General features: G+C 39.9%; 1 protein-coding gene across 3 annotated transcripts in view; it reads right to left on the bottom strand.

The window, feature by feature from the left end:
- EXOC2 (exocyst complex component 2) overlaps positions 1-18,644 on the bottom strand; it is a 97,358-nt gene that overhangs the window by 39,216 nt on the left and 39,498 nt on the right. For all 3 annotated transcript variants that reach the window (XM_061590748.1, XM_061590758.1, XM_061590766.1), the window contains exons 12-16: positions 9,990-10,124; positions 9,068-9,192; positions 5,618-5,686; positions 3,410-3,567; positions 2,182-2,303 (exon numbers count right to left, since the gene is read on the bottom strand). In XM_061590748.1, the coding sequence (XP_061446732.1) occupies positions 2,182-2,303; positions 3,410-3,567; positions 5,618-5,686; positions 9,068-9,192; positions 9,990-10,124 (609 nt within the window). The remainder of the gene's footprint in view (positions 1-2,181; positions 2,304-3,409; positions 3,568-5,617; positions 5,687-9,067; positions 9,193-9,989; positions 10,125-18,644) is intronic.

Genomic DNA, 18,644 nt, shown 5'->3' with positions numbered 1-18,644 from the left:
TTTCCAAGGCGGAGGTAGCGCCTAAGTGATATTTCGTAAGGCAATATGATTTGCCCGGAGTTTTCGGGCTGCTATTATGAAAAGGGATACATTGTAAGTTACTTCCCGGATATGATCAGAGATTAAGAAAATAATTTTTTCATCAGGTGAAGTAAACTGGGGAATGTCTAACCATTTCTTAAGGAATCTAGATCTAGGTTGAATATATATTGAGCAATAGAGCAGAACATGGGGAAGATCCTCCGCTGTGGGAGAACCACAGACACAGGTCCTTTGATCCTTAGGGACACCAGCTAATCGACCTTCCCTATCAGCATTTGGAAGGGAAAAAAAGCATAGGGCTGTAAAAGCCTGTCTGAGAGCAAAGGGTATAGATTGAACGAGATAAGTGGAGCATTGGGGAGCAAATTTAAATCTCCAGAACCAGGGAGATACCTTAGAGTTGGTGATTGTTAGCCTATCTAATTTCATGGAGTAGAGAAATATACGTTCACGTAAAGATTTGTTATTTAGGTTTGAATTAAACTCCGATGCTGAGAGATGGTATGTAGATAACAAATTATTTAGCTTAGAGCCCCATAGGACAAAGGCAAAAGGGTGATTAACACATGATTGCAGTAATACCCTAGACTGGGACACATTAAAAGATCTTAGAAACTTTAGGAGAGTGAAGTGTATGTGTGCGATCAACGGAGGGGAGCCAGTCTCGGCTCGTATCATTGCTGCAGAGGTTCCCATCGGGAGAGATAATAAGCGCCTAAGAAAACTATTTTGTATAGTTTCTAGGGCTGTTACAATGTAATTATCCTAACCCCAGACAGAAACTCCATATAAGATTTGTGGGATCACCTTAGCATTGAAGATTTTTAAAGCTGGATGGATCTGATTGCCACCCACAGATCGAAAAAATTTTAAGATTGCCCCGGCTGTCTTAACCGTGAGCAATTTGATATATTGTCGATGGTATTGCCAGGAAAGAGTATCCGAGAAATAAATTCCCAGGTATTTAAATTCTCGGGGTTGTTCTAGCTGATGTTCTGCTATATGCCAACAATGGCCTTGAAATTTCTTCCCAAAGACGAAAACTTTGGTTTTAGCACAGTTTATATTCAGCTTTTCCTCTGAGCAATAAGTCTGTAAAGATCTCAACAACTTTCTGATTCCAACAGGGGCTAAGGAAAGAAGGACCATATCGTTGGCATAAAGAAGTGTCGACACTTTCCTTTGGCCGATAGAGGGGGAGAAAAATTGAGGTCCAGATAAAAAGGGAATAATATCATTTAAAAACAAGTTAAAGAGCAGAGGGGCTAATAGGCATCCTTGTTTGACACCTCTCTCCACCACTATCGGCTCAGAGAGGGCTCCAGAGTAAGGAGCTCTTACCAGAGCAAAAGTGTTAGCATATAAAATGCGAATTAGATATAGTAGGCGAGGGTCAATATTCAGATTATACAGCTTAGACCACAGAGCGTTCCTATCAATCGAATCGAACGCAGCGGCCAGGTCAACAAACGCAGCGTATAAATGCCGAGTAGGGCCGGCGATAGACTGTTTTGCCAGAAAATGGAGTGTTAGGCAATGATCGATCGGGGAAGAACCCTTACGAAAGCCAACTTGCTCTGGATGATCTGTTGAGCCTGAACCCAATCTTCTAGTTTATTTAGAAGAAATTTGGCGTAGAGTTTGGAAACTACATTCAGCAGGCTAATTGGCCGAAAATTGGCAGGGTTAGAAGGATCTTCCTTTTTATAAATAGGAATGATGATATTACATCTCCAGCCCTCAGGGATTACGCCAGAATCGTTTATTCTAGTAAATAAACGAGCCAGAAATGGGGCCCACCAGTCAGAAAATTGTTTGATGACCTCTGGTAAAATAAAATCTTCACCCGGGGATTTCCCGTTTTTTAATGAGTCAATCAAAAGTTTAATTTCTTGGGTTGAGACTGGGGGCCATGTCGGCGTACTCGTGATGTCCGACATAGGTAGAATATTATGTGGAGACTAAATTGAGGAGTAAAGGTGTAGAAAATGAGCATGCCAGATTGAGATCGGGATCAGGTCGAACTTAGGGATATTACTGAGACCATGTCCCAACTTTACTAAAGACCAGAACAAAAAAGATTCAGGAGGGCACTAGTGCTGTCAGACAAGAAATATATAAAAAAGTGCATTTTATTACCTTCAGCCGTATGTTGTAAAGTAATTATTATACAACGAACTCTGAGATCAAAAATAAGATCCTGGATGATCTGAAGCATATCATTCGGTATCTCAAGTGCAGCAAGAGATTCATAGCTAAGCCTGAAGAATGAGAAAAATAACATGAAGTTAGGGCTGGCCTACAGCTTATTATGCAGTTCAGATGCAAAAAAGAGTCATAATTACTGGAGGGGTCTATGGTTTGATGGGAAGTAGGGGTTTTTAAACACGAACTTTCTGGGACAGCCACTATGGTATCATTACTCCTCCACAGTGGGTTAAGACAGTGGCATTTAATTCCATTCCCAAGCTCAATGTACTCTGTGTTGCCTGGCAAATTGCTAATTGCCAGCTAGGGAAGATCACTTCCACCATGGACTGAGTGAGATCCACCCGCTAAGCTTCTCTCCTTGTCTCAGAGGACCTCAGTGGGCACTGTTGCCTGGTAACACCAGATGTTAGCAAGGGAAGATTTGCCTCCATGATAGAGCTGAGCAAGTTTCACCTGTTCAGCTTTTCTATCTTGTCTTAGAAGACTTCAGTGGGAGCGATTACCTGAGTGACACCAGGGAAGAACAATGATCATTCAGAAAATGCTGCCTGAAGAATCTTCATTATGGATATATAATTTCTGTTCCTGTTCTATATTTGGGTGTGCGTATTTTAAGAACCTTTGTGAGCTGCTTTAAGAGTTTCCCAGGACTATAAAGTGACACCTAAATAAAGAAATATTTTCTCCTATGAGCGTGAGTCACTACTTAGCCAAAAGAAGTCTAGAGATGACAACAATGCTTTGAAAACACAATTCAATTTTTGTCATAGCTCCTTGGCTATACTGTAAGCCATCTCTCCCTCTCCCCCCAGCTAACAAACTGCTGATTGACTCCATCTTTTGATTATTTCCTCACTTTCCATAATTTCTATAAATATTTTTTTGTTAATCCTCTACACCATTCAAAGGTACTGAGCAGACACCTGAATAGTTACACTACTTAAATACTGTTTGCTTCTTGTTGTTTTGGCTTCTCATCTCAGCCATTTATTTTCCTTGATTGTCCATCTGGATCAGGACAAGGCCTCTTTCATAACACCATGACTCCCAATTGTTAGGCTTCACACACACACTCAACACTAGGTCAGAGGACAAAGCTTACTGAAGCTTGCCAAACCCCCCCCCCCATCTTACACTAATTTTCCACTGTGCTTACCTAATTGTCTGGATAACATGAGGTAACCATTGACCAGAAAGCTCAGATTTCATCTCCCAACCACCATATTCTCTCAGCTCACTGTCTCCAAGGCTGATTGGAAGTAAGGCACCACGGATCAGTTTGACTAGGGACTTCATCACTTGCTGAATCATAGTCTGTTAACAACATAAATAAACAGCTCATGGATAAACAATGAAACTTGTGTGTAACCAACTAATTCATAACACTGATACAGAGAGGAATAAATATTCTACTCAATGAAGATTTTCCATTAGGTCACACTCTGGAAGGTCACAAATATGATGCAAATAGGTATATTATTTATAAACGGCCCCTTCATTAAAAAACCAAAGTGGTTTGCAGCATATATAAATATACGATAAAACCATATTAAGGTCAGAAATCATTAACTAACTATTGCAGTACAATATATTCTCAATTGCCCGCAAATGCCTGCTGACATAGAAAAGTTTTCGGCAGGCGTTTAAAAGCCAAAACAAAAGGTGCCTGCTGAATATGTAATACCCCCCAAATTATCAACACAACTAAGTAAGACAAAACTATAAATAGAAATATTTGAACAAACATATATGGACAGAATGGACCTTGCAAAAAACTGGATGCTCATTTCCAGCATAGTCCAAGCTAGTGGTGACAAACGCAACTACTGGTCACAATTGCTTGGATCAGTTTAAGAATTTCATATTCAGATTCTGATACCGCATGTATGCAACCACTACTTCGGCTCTGTATCCTTATTGCTTAACTCCACAGAGTTAGTGACATTTTGCATGATTTTATCCTCTTCCCATATTACAGTAGGGCCCCACTCATACAGCGGGTTACGTTCCGGACCCCTGCTGTAAAGCAAAAACCACTGTAAAGCAGAATGCATTGACTAACATTGACCAAAATGGTGCCTGACGGCCAAAAAATGCCGTAAAAGTGGAACAAGCGCTGTAGGAGCAGGGCCTTTCTGCAATTGACAACCGCTGTATTAGCGGAACGCTGTAAAGCGAAGCGCTGTAAAGCGGGGCCCTACTGTACTTTAGCACTTCCAAGAACATAGCCAGACATCCCCAAACAGCCTCCCTTTCCCAGATGCTGCAGAATTCCCCTCTTAGAATACATAAGAAACTGCCTTATTCTGAAACAAATCACTGGTCCATCTAATCCTGACTACTGTGACATTTTTGTCAGCCCTACTACCCAACATCCTTTAAGCAGAGATGTTATAGATTCAAAAGAATGCTCCTCACACAGCCATAGCAGAGACTAATTTACAAACTGAACAGTACAGTGAGTGTAGCCTGTGAGCAGATTGAGGAAAGGAGTACTAGAAAGGGGAAACAGTACTACAAATAGCACTTATTGTGACCATCAACTCTGGGCATGGTCTTAGCTCCACTATCAACTGATGATCACAAGCTAATTAGAAGGGGTTAACATCAAAATACAATCAATGCTAACAAAGCTGAAGGGGTGGTACAAACATGGCATACTATCAGAATGGTCAAACAGCTTATATAGTACTTTCTAAAGGTAATTGAAAATAGTAGCCATATGGGTGAGTAGGCTCCTGTAAATTGTTTAAACTGAAAAAAAATGGATTCAAAAGGAACAGTCTGAGTTATTTGAATACTGCTTGAATTAGGTAAATATTAGCATTTGATGCTATTAGTAAACTGTTGAATTGTTCTACTTATTCTTAGTTAAATGTATGAAACAACCTTTTTTTAAAAAACCCAGACAATAAATGGGGCTGTTGCTGATCATTCCCCCCTCCCTTACCAATTCATTTAGTTTTTTTTCTGAATATGCAATAAATAGGCAATGAAAAAGCCATTATACAAATTACAATCAAAAGAATCTACTGTAGGCTTACCACATCAGATCGAAGAGAGTTAATTCCTGTCCTGCCTAACTGTGCCAGCTAGTTGGAGAGCAAACTAAAGGTTGAAGCATGATGCCAGGCCCAGTAAGAATCAACAGTTCATAAAGTATTGCCACACATGGGTTGATCTGATAGTAGTAGCTTGAATGCATGGCCTGTAGACTCATTAGATTGTAAACTGTATCCAATTAAAAAGTATTATTAAAAATAGTAAGCATCAAATGTAAGCATCAAATCTTCAAATGTTAAACCACTGCTGGTCTTCAAAGGTTTTACACCCTTTCAGTCTGGGTGGCTGCACACCTACTTACCTTGAAATCATTTTGCCTTTGTCTAGCATTCTTCTTTGATCTTTCCATTTGGCCTGATTTTTCAGCAGTCTTGTGAAACACAAAATAAAGCAGAAATGCTACTGTTGATAGTCATTGTTAACATTCAACAGGAAAACAGTCAGTTTTATGAAATCTATTTTAGCAATGGTATATGCTCATGTTAGTTCTTAATAGGCAAAGTCTGATTATTGTAAGAATATTTCAGAAAGTGGAAAATTCAAGCTTAGATCCAGGCTTCAATATGCTAGTAAACCTTGGCAAATTAATAAGACAAAGAATACTAATAATAAAAAAGGGGTTTTTACTGTCTTTGAATCTTTGTAGTATCAGAAAGTCATTTATTCATTGGCGATCACTCGTGGCCGAGTAAGATTGTCTTCCAGGGTAAGGTCTTTAACAGTGGATCTGTAAGTGACTGTGGAGGCCAATTCTGGATCCACACAGCCCCCCACAGTGAGGACATAGGTTTCCAGATGGAAGACGGTCACGAGGATTTGTTTGACGTGCCTTCCGCTTAGCTCGTTTGTCCCTTTCGCCCTGTACTTGTGCTTCTTCAAAGTCCATAGCACCTTTGATAATGGCCAACCTCCAATTGGGACGTTCAAGGCCCAAGGCTTCCCAGTTCTCGATGCTCATGTTACATTTTTTTAGATTAGCTTTGAGAACATCTTTAAACCTCTTTTGCTGTCCACCGATGTTCCGTTTTCCATCCTTAAGTTGGGAGTAAAGTAGCTGCTTTGGAAGATGGTGTTTAGGCATTCGAACAATACGGCCGGTCCAGCGAAGTTGATGTTGGAGGATCATTGTTTCAATGCTGGTGGTCTTTGCTTCTTCCAATACGCTAACATTAGTCTGTCTATCTTCCCAAGTAATTTGCAGAATTTTCCGGAGGCAGCGTTGGTGGAATCTTTCAAGAAGTTGGGAGTGGTGTTTATAGATGGTCCATGTTTCACAGGTGTACAGTACAATGGCTGTGTAAATAAACAATTTGGTCTCCCTGTGAATATCCTGATCCTTGAACACTCTACGCTTCATTCGGGAGAATGCGGCACTCGCAGAGCTCAGACGATGCTGAATTTCAGCGTCGATGTCAGAGGGGCTTTGGATGGAATGGAGGTGTTCCTCTACTCAGCCCTGTCCAGCTCCACCAACGGCTGCCAGAGAGAAGCGTCCCAATGCGGAAGCTACCACCAATAAGCATCTCTACTGGCCGTACCCAGTGGAAATCCCTGAAATGGGGCATTTCTGGGGTGGAGCCAAGACTGGATCTGCTGGATCCTGTTCAGACCCTGCTGTCTTCCAGGCCTCTCTGCTGAGCTGGTGAAGGGAAGGGCTATTTTTCTGCCCCCACCCCCAACTTCTGCCCTGGTAAGCATAAGTGTCAAGCGTGACAAGCCACTGACTACACTGCTACATCAAGTCCTGCTGCTGCTTGTTGGGGCTAGGATTGCTGCCTTTGTATGCTGTAGTGACTGAATGACACCTAATGGCCAGAAGACATCATAGTAAATTTGGAGTTTGGAAACATGTCACTCTTCATTCTTTTAACATTAAAAAGAATATAAAATTTGCAGTCTTTTTCAGGACACTGTTAATATGAGCTACCTTAAAATAGATGTAGCAGAGTTCGCATGCCATATTCAAGAACACAGAATAAATTCAAAGTCAGCTACAAAAACCCCTTTTTCTAGACTTTCCACTTTCTAAAGTGCTACTGCCTACTAAGAACGAACCCAAGCATGCACCACTCCATTTAAATGCTATGCTAAACATAGGAAGCTGATTCAACTCAGTCTATCTGCACACTTTGTAAATTTAAAATATACCGTTAAACCTGTTTGGCTTACTTCCTGTGATATATAATAATCCAGATCTCAAGATAAGTTGATCAGAGGAAGAAGACTGGCACTGGACAATGGATGACTCTACTTTTGTAAAAGGGCTTAGAATAGACGGCCTCTGGTGCCTCTCAACCCCACAGATTCTATGAACACATAAAGGTGCATCCAAAGTACAGATTTTGCTGAAAAGGTTAACCCTTTCCTGTATAGACTTCTGTGGTAAGTCCAACGGTTAGATTTGCAGATTCACTGTGCATAGAACTAGGTCTCGGTTTAGCTGCAAAGTTTCTGTTGAATTTTTTTTTGAAAGCACTTACCCAACTTTTTTTTTTAAAGACATGCAGGCCATCCTTATGACTATAGTAAATAAATCATGCAGATACTTTATTACTGGTGTTCTCTTTTCAATCATTGCTCATCACTTTCATGACTGGATGATGCCACAGTGGGATGTGTGTATGTGTATCCATGACAGTCTCAGTGTCTATCCTCAACTGTCCTTTTAGATCGAAAATGGCAGGAAGTGAGGAACGGCCATAAAAATGATGGGCAAAGTGGGATGTGACACAAATCTAGACCCCAGTTCTCCCTCTTTCTCTCCCCTCCTCCTCAAGCCTGGACACAATTTTAAGAAACTTACAGGGACCCTGCATGCTGATCTTTATGTGCAGATAAAAGCTCAACAGTATTTGAGAAACGTAATGGATGACATTTCCCTCATACTATCAGAAGAGGGGTGGCTCCACGTTTTGTGGGCAAAATGTCTAGTGCTACGCATGACAACTCCTCCTTTCCAGCCTTCTCATCAGCCAGCCAGAGACAGAGGGTAAGGGGCAGCTGTAGCTGATCTCTGCTGCTGGCCCGCCACCATTTACTCTCTCAAATGGGTGGCAATGGCTGCTAGGAGTAGCTGGCTCAGTGAATTATGGTGGGCTAGTAACAATAAGGGAATGAAGAGGAGCTGCTGCCAGGAGAGGCACAGCAGCCTGGAGGGGGACAGAGAAACCCAGTGTGCCACCCCCCACTGCCACCTACAGAGAGGGTAAGAGATAATGGAAGGGACCTCCCAGGGTGGTGGACCTCTGGTAGCTGATCAGCGTTGCCAACCTCCGATGCTGGCCTGCAGCAGAACCAGCCTAAGATTGCATTATTATTCCTCCAAGTGCTCAAAGTAGCAGACCTTGTTCCCCCCTCCCCTCAAACATCAATTTTATCCTTAGACAGTCCCAAGAGATAGTTCAGGCTGAGAAATAACACTTAGTCCAAGGTCATCCACTGAGCTCCATGGCTAAGTGGGGAGATTTGAACCTCAGTCTCCCCAGGCCTAATTAGATGCTCTAACTATACGAGACTGGCTCTTAAGGAGTGTAAGGAAGGAGTTTCAGTCTAGAAGCACTGACTTTTCCTTAGTTCTTCATAGAAATGGTCTTCTGTTTGGCTAGCAAAAGGAGAATGAGGGAGCACAAGCAGGTCTGATACATAAACAAAAGAAATCTGGAGAAAAGAAGTCTCAGTAAATGAGACTTTTACGTTACATTCCTCATATAATACCATATAGCTGAAAGTACTAGAAAGACTCAATGCATACCTCGCTAAAGAGGCTCCCATTCACATAAGAAATCCAGAGTTTCCAGAAGTTGGGGAGCTGGCTTACAACAAGCTTTGTTAGCTTTTCAACAAACGCCACTTGCTGAGGAGCTTTAAATCGCCAAGCTGAAAAAGGGATAGCAAAATCAGGAGTTAACTACTGCAAAACCATTAGTAACTAATTGCTTTTAATTGTTGATTGGTGTGTAATATTAAAATATAGTCTTGCTCCTTGAGACTTGTTTGCTTCAACAAGCTTTGCTTCAGGCAATTTTACAGGGGTTCACATCCAGAGGGAATTTTATGTGTTTCTCAACAATCTGAGAAGCATGCTACTATGAGAGGCAGGAGTCTCATGATTCAGCATGTTAGAAGAATGTTGATCGGTTTCTCATAGATTGTTAGATCTGGTAACAGGACACTAAAAGGATGTCGTGAGGGAGAAGGGAAAGAAAATAATAATAACAATAATAACAATAACAATAATAACAACAACAATAATAATAAACGTAGCTCTTTAGAATATTTAATCTACTTCACACAGATTATTTTAATGCAATCCTTACAATTGAAGGCTGAGGCTAAAACAGCAGGAAACAACATCAATAGTATGGATTGCTTAAAGTGAGTCCATGGAAGAGGTAAGAACTGAAGCCCTGCAGCCCCTCTCACGAATCTACTCCAGAGGGTTGGAAGATCCTCCAGAGCAGATTTTGGGGGCATAATTGGGCTGGAGGGGGGAAGATGAGAAACTGGAAATCCTGTTGCACAAGCAGATTTCCATTGGGCAAGCAGGCAGACATGATTGGATGTCGCCCTCAGTCTCTTACTTGGGACATGACGCCAGCAAAGGAGAGGGACTTCATCAAATTGCAGCACTGTTTCTCAAAAAGCAAACCAAGAAATGAAACCCCAGCACCTACTTTCATCACGACTGGACTGATTGCTGCTGCCTCTTTTCAGTGAAGCACTCCGACTGAGATGGCCAAGTGAGGATGGGCGAACTTCACTGTCCAGATCCAACATTGGACTATGCAGTAATGGATTGCCTGATTGGGCTGGGGGGGGGGAGAAGAGAAATTATACAGTAATTGGCATGAGCAATGTGTTGATTCTAACCAGTGTTAAAATGTATAAAATAAACATGTGCCAAAGTCTACAAACACAGATCTACAAACAAACACAGGTGGATCAAGAGAACGGTAATACTTATATAATTTCCTATAAATATCTGTGAAAACCAGATTTTAGTATATCCTACAAAGCTGTTATTTCTTCTGGCTGCATGTACTTATGTCCAACTGTGACTGAAAGGGGGAAACTAATGCGTAAAGATAATAGTTACAGAACAATTGCCTTCTTATTATGCCGAGTGGATCCGTGTATGCTTAACTGAGTGCAGTACTGTATGAAGTCAGCATACTTCAGTCTTATGTCACATGGTTCATAAGTCACCTGCAACATAAAGGAGGGCGGTGAAGCAACACTAAAGCCCTCTGCTCTCTACTGGGTCAAATGATAGAGGAGGGCTATTGCCTTTATGCCTCTGCCTGTAAGCCTCTCACAAGCATCTGGTTGACCAGACAGAAACAGAAAACTAGACCAGGTCAATCTTGGTTCAGGTCCAGCACAACGTCTCCTGTGTATGCCATGTAAGGTACATGAACATTACGGAGGCTAAGAACCCTCTTGGAATATTATAATGAACATAAAAAGCCTTAACAAAGTAAAAATGTAAAGATTTCCTGCCCACAGTAGCATCAGATTTTGGACCAAGCTCCGGATACAGTGCTAAATCAGGGGGCGCAAACCTTTTTTGGTCCATTGTCACATTTGGACTTGTGAGTGAGTGCTGCTGGCACCAGCCCCTCTGGACACTTCTCTCCTCCTCCCCCCCCCAAGAGACAGAAAGATAAAAAGTGCACGTGTGTGTGCTCATGCAAGCATGCTAACACACACACAGCTTTTCCAAGGAATTTGGGTAAGAACCAGATCCAGTAGAAGACATATGAGCTGAAAGAGCAAGTGGAAAAAAGCATCACTCTACTTCCTCCTTCACACCACCTCTTGACTAAGGAGGCAGCGAGTGAGAGGAGGGCTCAGGGTTTCATGAGTTGCAGGGGAAGACCTCAAGGGCTGTTATGGCCATAGGCACCATGCTGGTGACCCCTAACTGAACGAATTATCAGAAATAGTTGTAGCTTTCAAAATAAAAGAGCTTTGGAAAACTCTTCTTCATTGGCAAAAGACATATCTGCAGAGTTACTCACACCACAATGATTACACACCCATGCTTCGCAGCCCAAATGAAAAAGTTACCCTTCTGATATACCAGCATGAGCTCATCTCCACTGTCATAATACACTAAATGGGCCACTGCCATTGGTAGGACAGTAGCTTTATGGCTCTTTGCCACTCCCTTTCCTGTAATATCGGAGGTGGGCTCCACCACATGAGCTGATGCACCTAAGTATCTTTTTTCCATGATCTAAGCACAAAACGAAGCAATATAGAATCGGCTCGGAGGCAGTATAGAAAATCTACTGCTCCACCCTAAATTATGGGAGCACATAAATCATTTAAGCAAACATTGGAGCACTGGGGTGCTAGAGCATCCAAGAACACAACCTTTGATACAATACTGATGTTGAATTAAGCAGTTTGGGTGGTGGAACAAAGAAATTTGCAACCTCAAAACAACTTTTAAAACATTTACATCGCAGTGCTGCACATCTGAGCAATTATCAAAATGTGGTTGAGAAAAGGGGAAAAACTATGTCACAGGCAACACCCACAATGCACCAGCAACACCTGGGCCCCCCAATCCACACTGCTGTTAGAAGTGCTGTTACTTATCTGAATGGCTGTTGGCCTACCACAAATATAGCACTTTGGCCACTTGGCAAATGCAACCTGTTTTTGGTTCCATTTCTGTTGGTACACACCTCCTCAGTTCACCATTTGAGGGAGTGATTCACAAGAGCCTTGGAAGGAAATGCTGTTGCTTCAATTACAATGAAAAGCGATCCAGTCACACAGCAGTCATAAAAAAGAGCTGTTCAAGTTTTCAAAGAACAATCACGATCTCCTCTAAGTCTGTGAGATAAGCCTCAGAAGTGCCTCAGGGATTAAAATTCAAGAGGAAATGGGAACAGAGGTTGCCAAATCCTGGATGTACTTACGAAGTTCATCACACCAAAACATCATTCTTATTAAATTCAACTTAACAAATAAACCTAATTAAATTAAAATATTTGCAAGAGGAATATGCAAACATTACTGTATGGACCTTAACACAACCTGTGCCTCCTTCCCTTCCCTTCTCCACTTCAGGCAAAATCCCATTACTACTACTGTTTCTCAGTATCTTTAAGACTCACTTATTCTTTTTACGATCCACCCTACTCCTCTTCTGCCTCTGTTCTTTAATCACTTTAAGTTTCAGAATGCCATTGCTGGAATAATCTTTATTGTGTTCCATCTATAGGCTCATGTCTTCCTTCTTAATGGGACATCTAGCTGGCAATTTAAAAAACGTACTGAAGTTCAGTTCTCCTTGCTTCCCTCCAAAGACTGTGATTGCCTGCTGTACCATTTTTGTCTTAAGGCTGCAAATGTAGAATGCATCAAGTGCTTTGCCTTTTATTTTTAAAGAAACAGGCATGTAAAGGATTATGCTGTAAAATACGTATCTGTCCAATCAATCTCTATTACATTCAATGACCAGCACAGAGAGCATAATGGAAACTACATGAAACATCTTATACAAACATATTAAAAAAGAATAAAATAAAATGAAGTAGCATAACATAAAATAGATAAAATATAATTATTTAAACTGCAGTATTACAGAAGTCGTCATCATATTGCATACTTGTAAAGGGAAGATTGTAAGATATCTAGAGTTAATTCCTAATGAGTTTTACACACTGCAACACAAACTTTACCTACACCAAGAGAAGTAGCTGCATTTTAATCAGAGAGGAGTAAAAGAACATAGAATATATCCAATCATCCCAGCAGTTTTAATAGAAGAGATTCAATTTTTTTAAAAAGCATAGATCATGGAAGAAAAGACAACACAAAAAGAACATGGGTCACCAATTCAACCTCTTTAGAATCACAGGGACACTTTAATTCACATTAGGGGATTTTTTTTGGTATCTTTCCACAAAAACTACTGAGGGAATGACATTCAAGCATGCAAGTGTGAAGGCCCTGTGATGCATTTGGACCGAGAGTGCATACTGTTTGCAAGTTTATTTGGCTGGACTGCTCTGTTTATTAGTCCCTTTGGCTGTTAAATATCTGTCCAATCACCTCTAGTTTAGTCCTGTTCAGGTGTCAATTGGGCCTGCCACCACTGCCACCACATAAGCTTGCACAGAGGACTCTGAGGTCCAACTGATAGGATGTGCTCATCCTGGTATATGGAGCATTAGGTTTGTAGAAAATCTGAGGATTCTGATAGGTCAGTTAGCTGTTTTGGAATACTGGTTCAGTCAATCAGAAAAAAAGTTACAAACTTCACTTTTTATGAAAATCCACTACAACCTTTGTTTATATATACTGAAGAAGTACACTATAAATATTTTAATCCAAATATTCATCAATTTGCTTACATACTGTAAAGGCATACTGGTTGGATAGCACACTCTGCCTTTCAGACAAAAATTAAATGATTTTGCAGTCTGGCCACTCAATCCTTTATCTTGTTAAGTAATATAAGCAATGGGCCTTAGCAAACTGCTCACCCAGAAGGAATTGATATTCACACTAGACAAGCAGTTAGCTGCAAAACAGCACTCAAGAGAAAGCTCAGACACCTACACTGTGAAAGGGAAAAAAAGTACACAGGATTTCAAAAGTACTTGGAAAAACACATCTAGTCCTGCACATGTATTTATTGCGAGTGTAGGCACTGGACCAATATTTGCAGAATGACTTTTAAAGTAATTAAATTAGCATTAGCCTAACCTCTCTTAAACAGGAAAACCAAACAAAAATAAACACAAAGGAAAGCATGCTAATTATGATTTTCCTTCCCCAACCCTAAATTCACAAGGGCATTCTATAACCCTGATGGAATTCTAAATGTTTTGAATTGCTCATTTTACATCATACATATGGTTTTGGCTCAGTTTCTTAAAACTAACTCAAATAATCTGTAAATTTCCTAGAAATTGCTGTGAGAATATAGTAAGACAAAACAAAATTATTCCGTTTCAAAGCTATTTCCAGTTCAAATGCACTTTCTCATACATTAAAGCTATACATTCTCTCTCTCTCTCTCTCTCTCTCTGCACACTAAAACATTTTTAGTAGCACTATAGCAGCAGTTGATTACTTTTAAATGAAGTTCTTAGAATGTTAGTATCTTGCATTGCAAAAAGAAAAAAAGAGTAAACATGATAGGTGTTTTGCCTACATGCTTTTGCTTTTTGAAATAAAATTTCTCATTTATGCACTGCACCCTGTGCCAAGCACAAAGGGTTTCTTGTAATTAAGAATTTAAAAAATGATGGCACAGTATACTGGTAAGATTATTTCAGAAAATACACCAACTCAAAAATGATCCTTTTGTAGTGTCAGTCAGAATAGCTTGTCTGATACTAGACTGATATGATGAGAGCATGAACACACTAAATTGCCACTCCTGTACCAAAAACAAAACAAAAAACCCACCAATGGTTTGTTTATTCATCAATAATAGAAAACGGGAAAGAATACTTTCTTGTTCCACTAGAAACCACATCATCAGTTTGCAGTGGTACCAGGAAAAGAAAGTTTAACATGAAACTAATTTCTTAATTGGTTGTCTAGCATTACAAGAAAGCACAACACAGGAGCAGAGAACTACAACAGCACATATACCCTCAGGACTAATGAACATCTGGAACACATTAGCAAAGCTGACTTTTTTCCAAGTTGTCCAGGAGATAGCGCTTCAGGATTACACACCGCAGCCGGGAAAAGAAAAAGTTGCTGCACAAATCAGTATTCAAACATTACTCACTCCAGAATAAAAAATTAAAGCATAGCCATTTAAAACTGCACACAGCTATTTTAAGTACTGGATGTAAATGCTATTATCCAGTTGGTTGTTTCCCCCCAAATTCAAGAGTAATTATTGCAGCTAACCATTCAAGAGATTCCATATGTGTGCTAAGGAAAAGTCTTGGGGTTAACAATATACTGAAAGGTGTATGATGCTATTCTCCATGTATAAAACACTCCTAACGTGCTATGTTTACTAAAAAGTTGTGTCCGCTACATGTATACATAACAGAAAATACAAGACACATTCAAAACAACATAAAACAATGCACCAACCAGCTGATCTTAAATAATGTCAATGCATACCTTTTAAAGGATACTCTTTAAACATTTTAACATACTACTTAAAAAGGCATTTACAGAAATTGTAATTTACAACCTTTATAATATGTCATATGTAAAGCTGCATCTATGTTGGGAAAATTCACATACGCACACAATCCATGTAACACATCTGCATGCAATATACGTAGGGTTCAATATAGTTAGCTGAAAATAAACCTGAATTAATAATACATTGATTAAAAATGTGACTATGTACAAATTTGCTGGGAGTACAGTTTTAGCAAGAAGATTAATAATGTATAACTATTAGACTTCAATTTTTTACGAAGTATTGCACAAATGTTAGGTGGCAATTTTATTTTTCCCCAGAACATTTTTACGTTGTAGCAACCGTAGTTTCTCCCTCAAGCCGCAGTCTCATCTGCACAATTTATGTTCAATGAGACACATAGCTTAAAGCAGTGGATATGAGCTAATGACAAGTTAAATTTGATCTGCTTTTAAAATAAAAAAAGCTTCCAATTAATTATTTGTGACCTTGTTTTCTCAGATATCTTCATTTATGTGAAGGACAATCCATCCAACAAAAGATGTTATGCAATGGAACTATGTGGTCTGTATATAAGTTTATGAAAGATGTCCAGAAATGCCACTATGTAATGAAGTTGCAGTATTTCCTTTTGCTTTGCTCACATATAGTGGGCTCCCATAAAGGCTACAATAGTGAGAAGAAACACTGATCTATAGCTGTTGGATTCTCTGAAGGGTGGCAGACTTCCTTACCGCCCTTAAACACCTTTGAACATTTTTTCCTGTGCACAGCAGGCCCTTGTCCTGAGCTACAGCCCGACCACCCACCGTTGCTTGTTGACCAAACAGGCAGCGCCTAAAGCCTGCACTGACACAAGGAGGATAGGATTCCTTTCAAACATGCCACACAGAAGACTTTCAATCTGCTGAAGCAAAAAATTAAGGAAGTTCCTTTAAAATGAACTTGAATCAACAATACATTTTAAAATGCCCTATTTGATTCCAGTATCTGTCTATATTTGGAAACTAAGATGGACCATCTATGAAACACATATTACAAAAGACATTAAAAATGAGTCTCTCCAGTTACTAAGCATTTTGTTGTCACAACTGCTGATTAGTTTCTGAAGTCAACTAAAACATTTTTGTAACACACTTAAAACAGAGATAAGACATTTTTGTACAGAACAAAGTGGATTTAATATATACGTATCAACATAAGAGATTTGTTTAAAATTGGGTTAGCAGTGTATAGAAGTTAAAACCTGCTGATAATAATTAGATTGTTTCTCAGTTCCTTCTTCTATTGCTTTAGGTGAATGGTATAATCCTGAATGTGCTCTCCTAAGACTTTTATGCACTTAAAAAGTAGGGAGCTTTGGAATTAAGGGGGAGAGTCTGAGCCACAAGACTCTCTGTGACATGCGGTCCTTTGAAAATTAAAGTCTTAGGCAAATATTTAAAACAAAGGGTGATATTCAACGTTAGCCACAGACCTATTAAAATTATATGCCTTAGTTGGTATTCCACTCCAAATGGTCAAGAATTTAAAAGTGAAAAAAAGGGTTTTAAATGAAATTACATATAAAGGAAAATTAGGAAATGGCACCATGCTATTTTAGGATTTGGCAGTGCAAGTGGACAAGAGATGAGCTAAGTGCTATAGCCAATACAAGTGGTACAGAGACTCATGCCACTCCTGTAGGACTCTGGGGAAGCCACTGTACAGGAGGAGGTTGAACTGGAGGTAGAACTGAACTTCACTGCGATGCCATTTTGGAAAGAGTAGTCCTCTCATCGTTCCCTGATATATGTATGTCTACATCAGCAAAACATTTTAGTAAATGTATTTTAGGGTTTTGTTTGTTTTCAACAAGATAAGCTACATCCTCTGTTTCACATGCCAGGTTGCCATTTTGGATGTTGTGTCAGAAGCCCCCTTTTGATTACAGCTGCTAAAAGTTGGCGGGGGAGGGGGAGAATAGGATCCAACCGCTCAACTGTGGCTGCACTTGCTGCTACCTTCTGTCCAGCATTGAGGAGGTAAGCAATTACTCTGAACCCAATACAAATTGCTGCAGAGTGAAGCCAATGGATAAACAAGCTGTGGATCACCACATATTTTAAGATGCCTTAACATTGTATGGAATCTACTATAAACATGTCTTGTATATGTCCCATTGAAACGAGGAGTTGCACAAGAGCAAATCTATTTATGCAGCATGTGCCTTTGAGTGGTGGCCTTGATTAAGCTGCTTAAAATACAGAGTAACTGGAACTGGTTTAATTTGAACAGGGCTTATATAGAATTTTCTCTGTGGATTTCAAGTGCCTAGTTGATCAGTACTGAGCTTAGCCTCGATTTCCTTTTTATTATATTTTTTAAGATCTACAATACTCTGGTTTAAATAAATGCACTTGTAACCATGTTCATTATGTCATTTTGAGATGGTACCAAGGGAAGTTACCTCAAAAGTTGTTAAAAGTCTGCTAAGCTGGCAAAGGCTCAGGAAGAAAATGGCAAGCTATATAATGATTAATAATTTAATTTCATAACTGATATTGCATTAAGGCTTCGCTTGACATTCACTATTAAATGAATATTTCTATTAAGAACGGGGGATGTGGGTTAGAGATGAAATAGCTCCCAGCTGCAAGAGGCCTTCTTCCAGATGTACAGTATGGAAAGGCAACAGAGGAGAACCAGCTGCTAGGATAACAAATTGAAAAGGCTCCTTTGACACAGATCAGGTTGGCCTGTCTGATCAAACAAAGATAGATCATTCATTGCAAGGTGAATAGAAGCCTAGCAGGAGAGAAAGAAGAGGTCAGGATCTGTCTGATTTCCTAGCACTTAGGCAGAGCTACTGGCAAGTTAGCACTGAAAGGAAACACATATCTTTACTACAAGAACAGAAACAAGTTTAATAATTGTCTTGAGACATGAGCTGTGACCCAAATCATGGCAGATCATCTGCTTTTCTATCAAAGTAAAAAATGTTGCAAAAGTAGTCAAAGATATTGTAGGAGCTAGCATGTTTGCAAACATGGAATAATTTGAGGCTTTTCTACAGATAAACTTGAAAGACTTCATTTCTAAACTACTAGCCCCCCTCCCACTCCCCCATTTTCATAATTGCTGTACTACACAATTTGGAGGGTAGGGTTGGGAAGTCAGTTTGAAATCCTTTTTGTTTCTCACACTG

The sequence above is a fragment of the Rhineura floridana genome, chromosome 1 (genome assembly GCF_030035675.1).
Source record: "Rhineura floridana isolate rRhiFlo1 chromosome 1, rRhiFlo1.hap2, whole genome shotgun sequence".
In the NCBI taxonomy this organism is placed as follows: Eukaryota; Metazoa; Chordata; class Lepidosauria; order Squamata; family Rhineuridae; genus Rhineura; species Rhineura floridana.
This window is presented reverse-complemented; position numbering and strand designations above follow the sequence as displayed.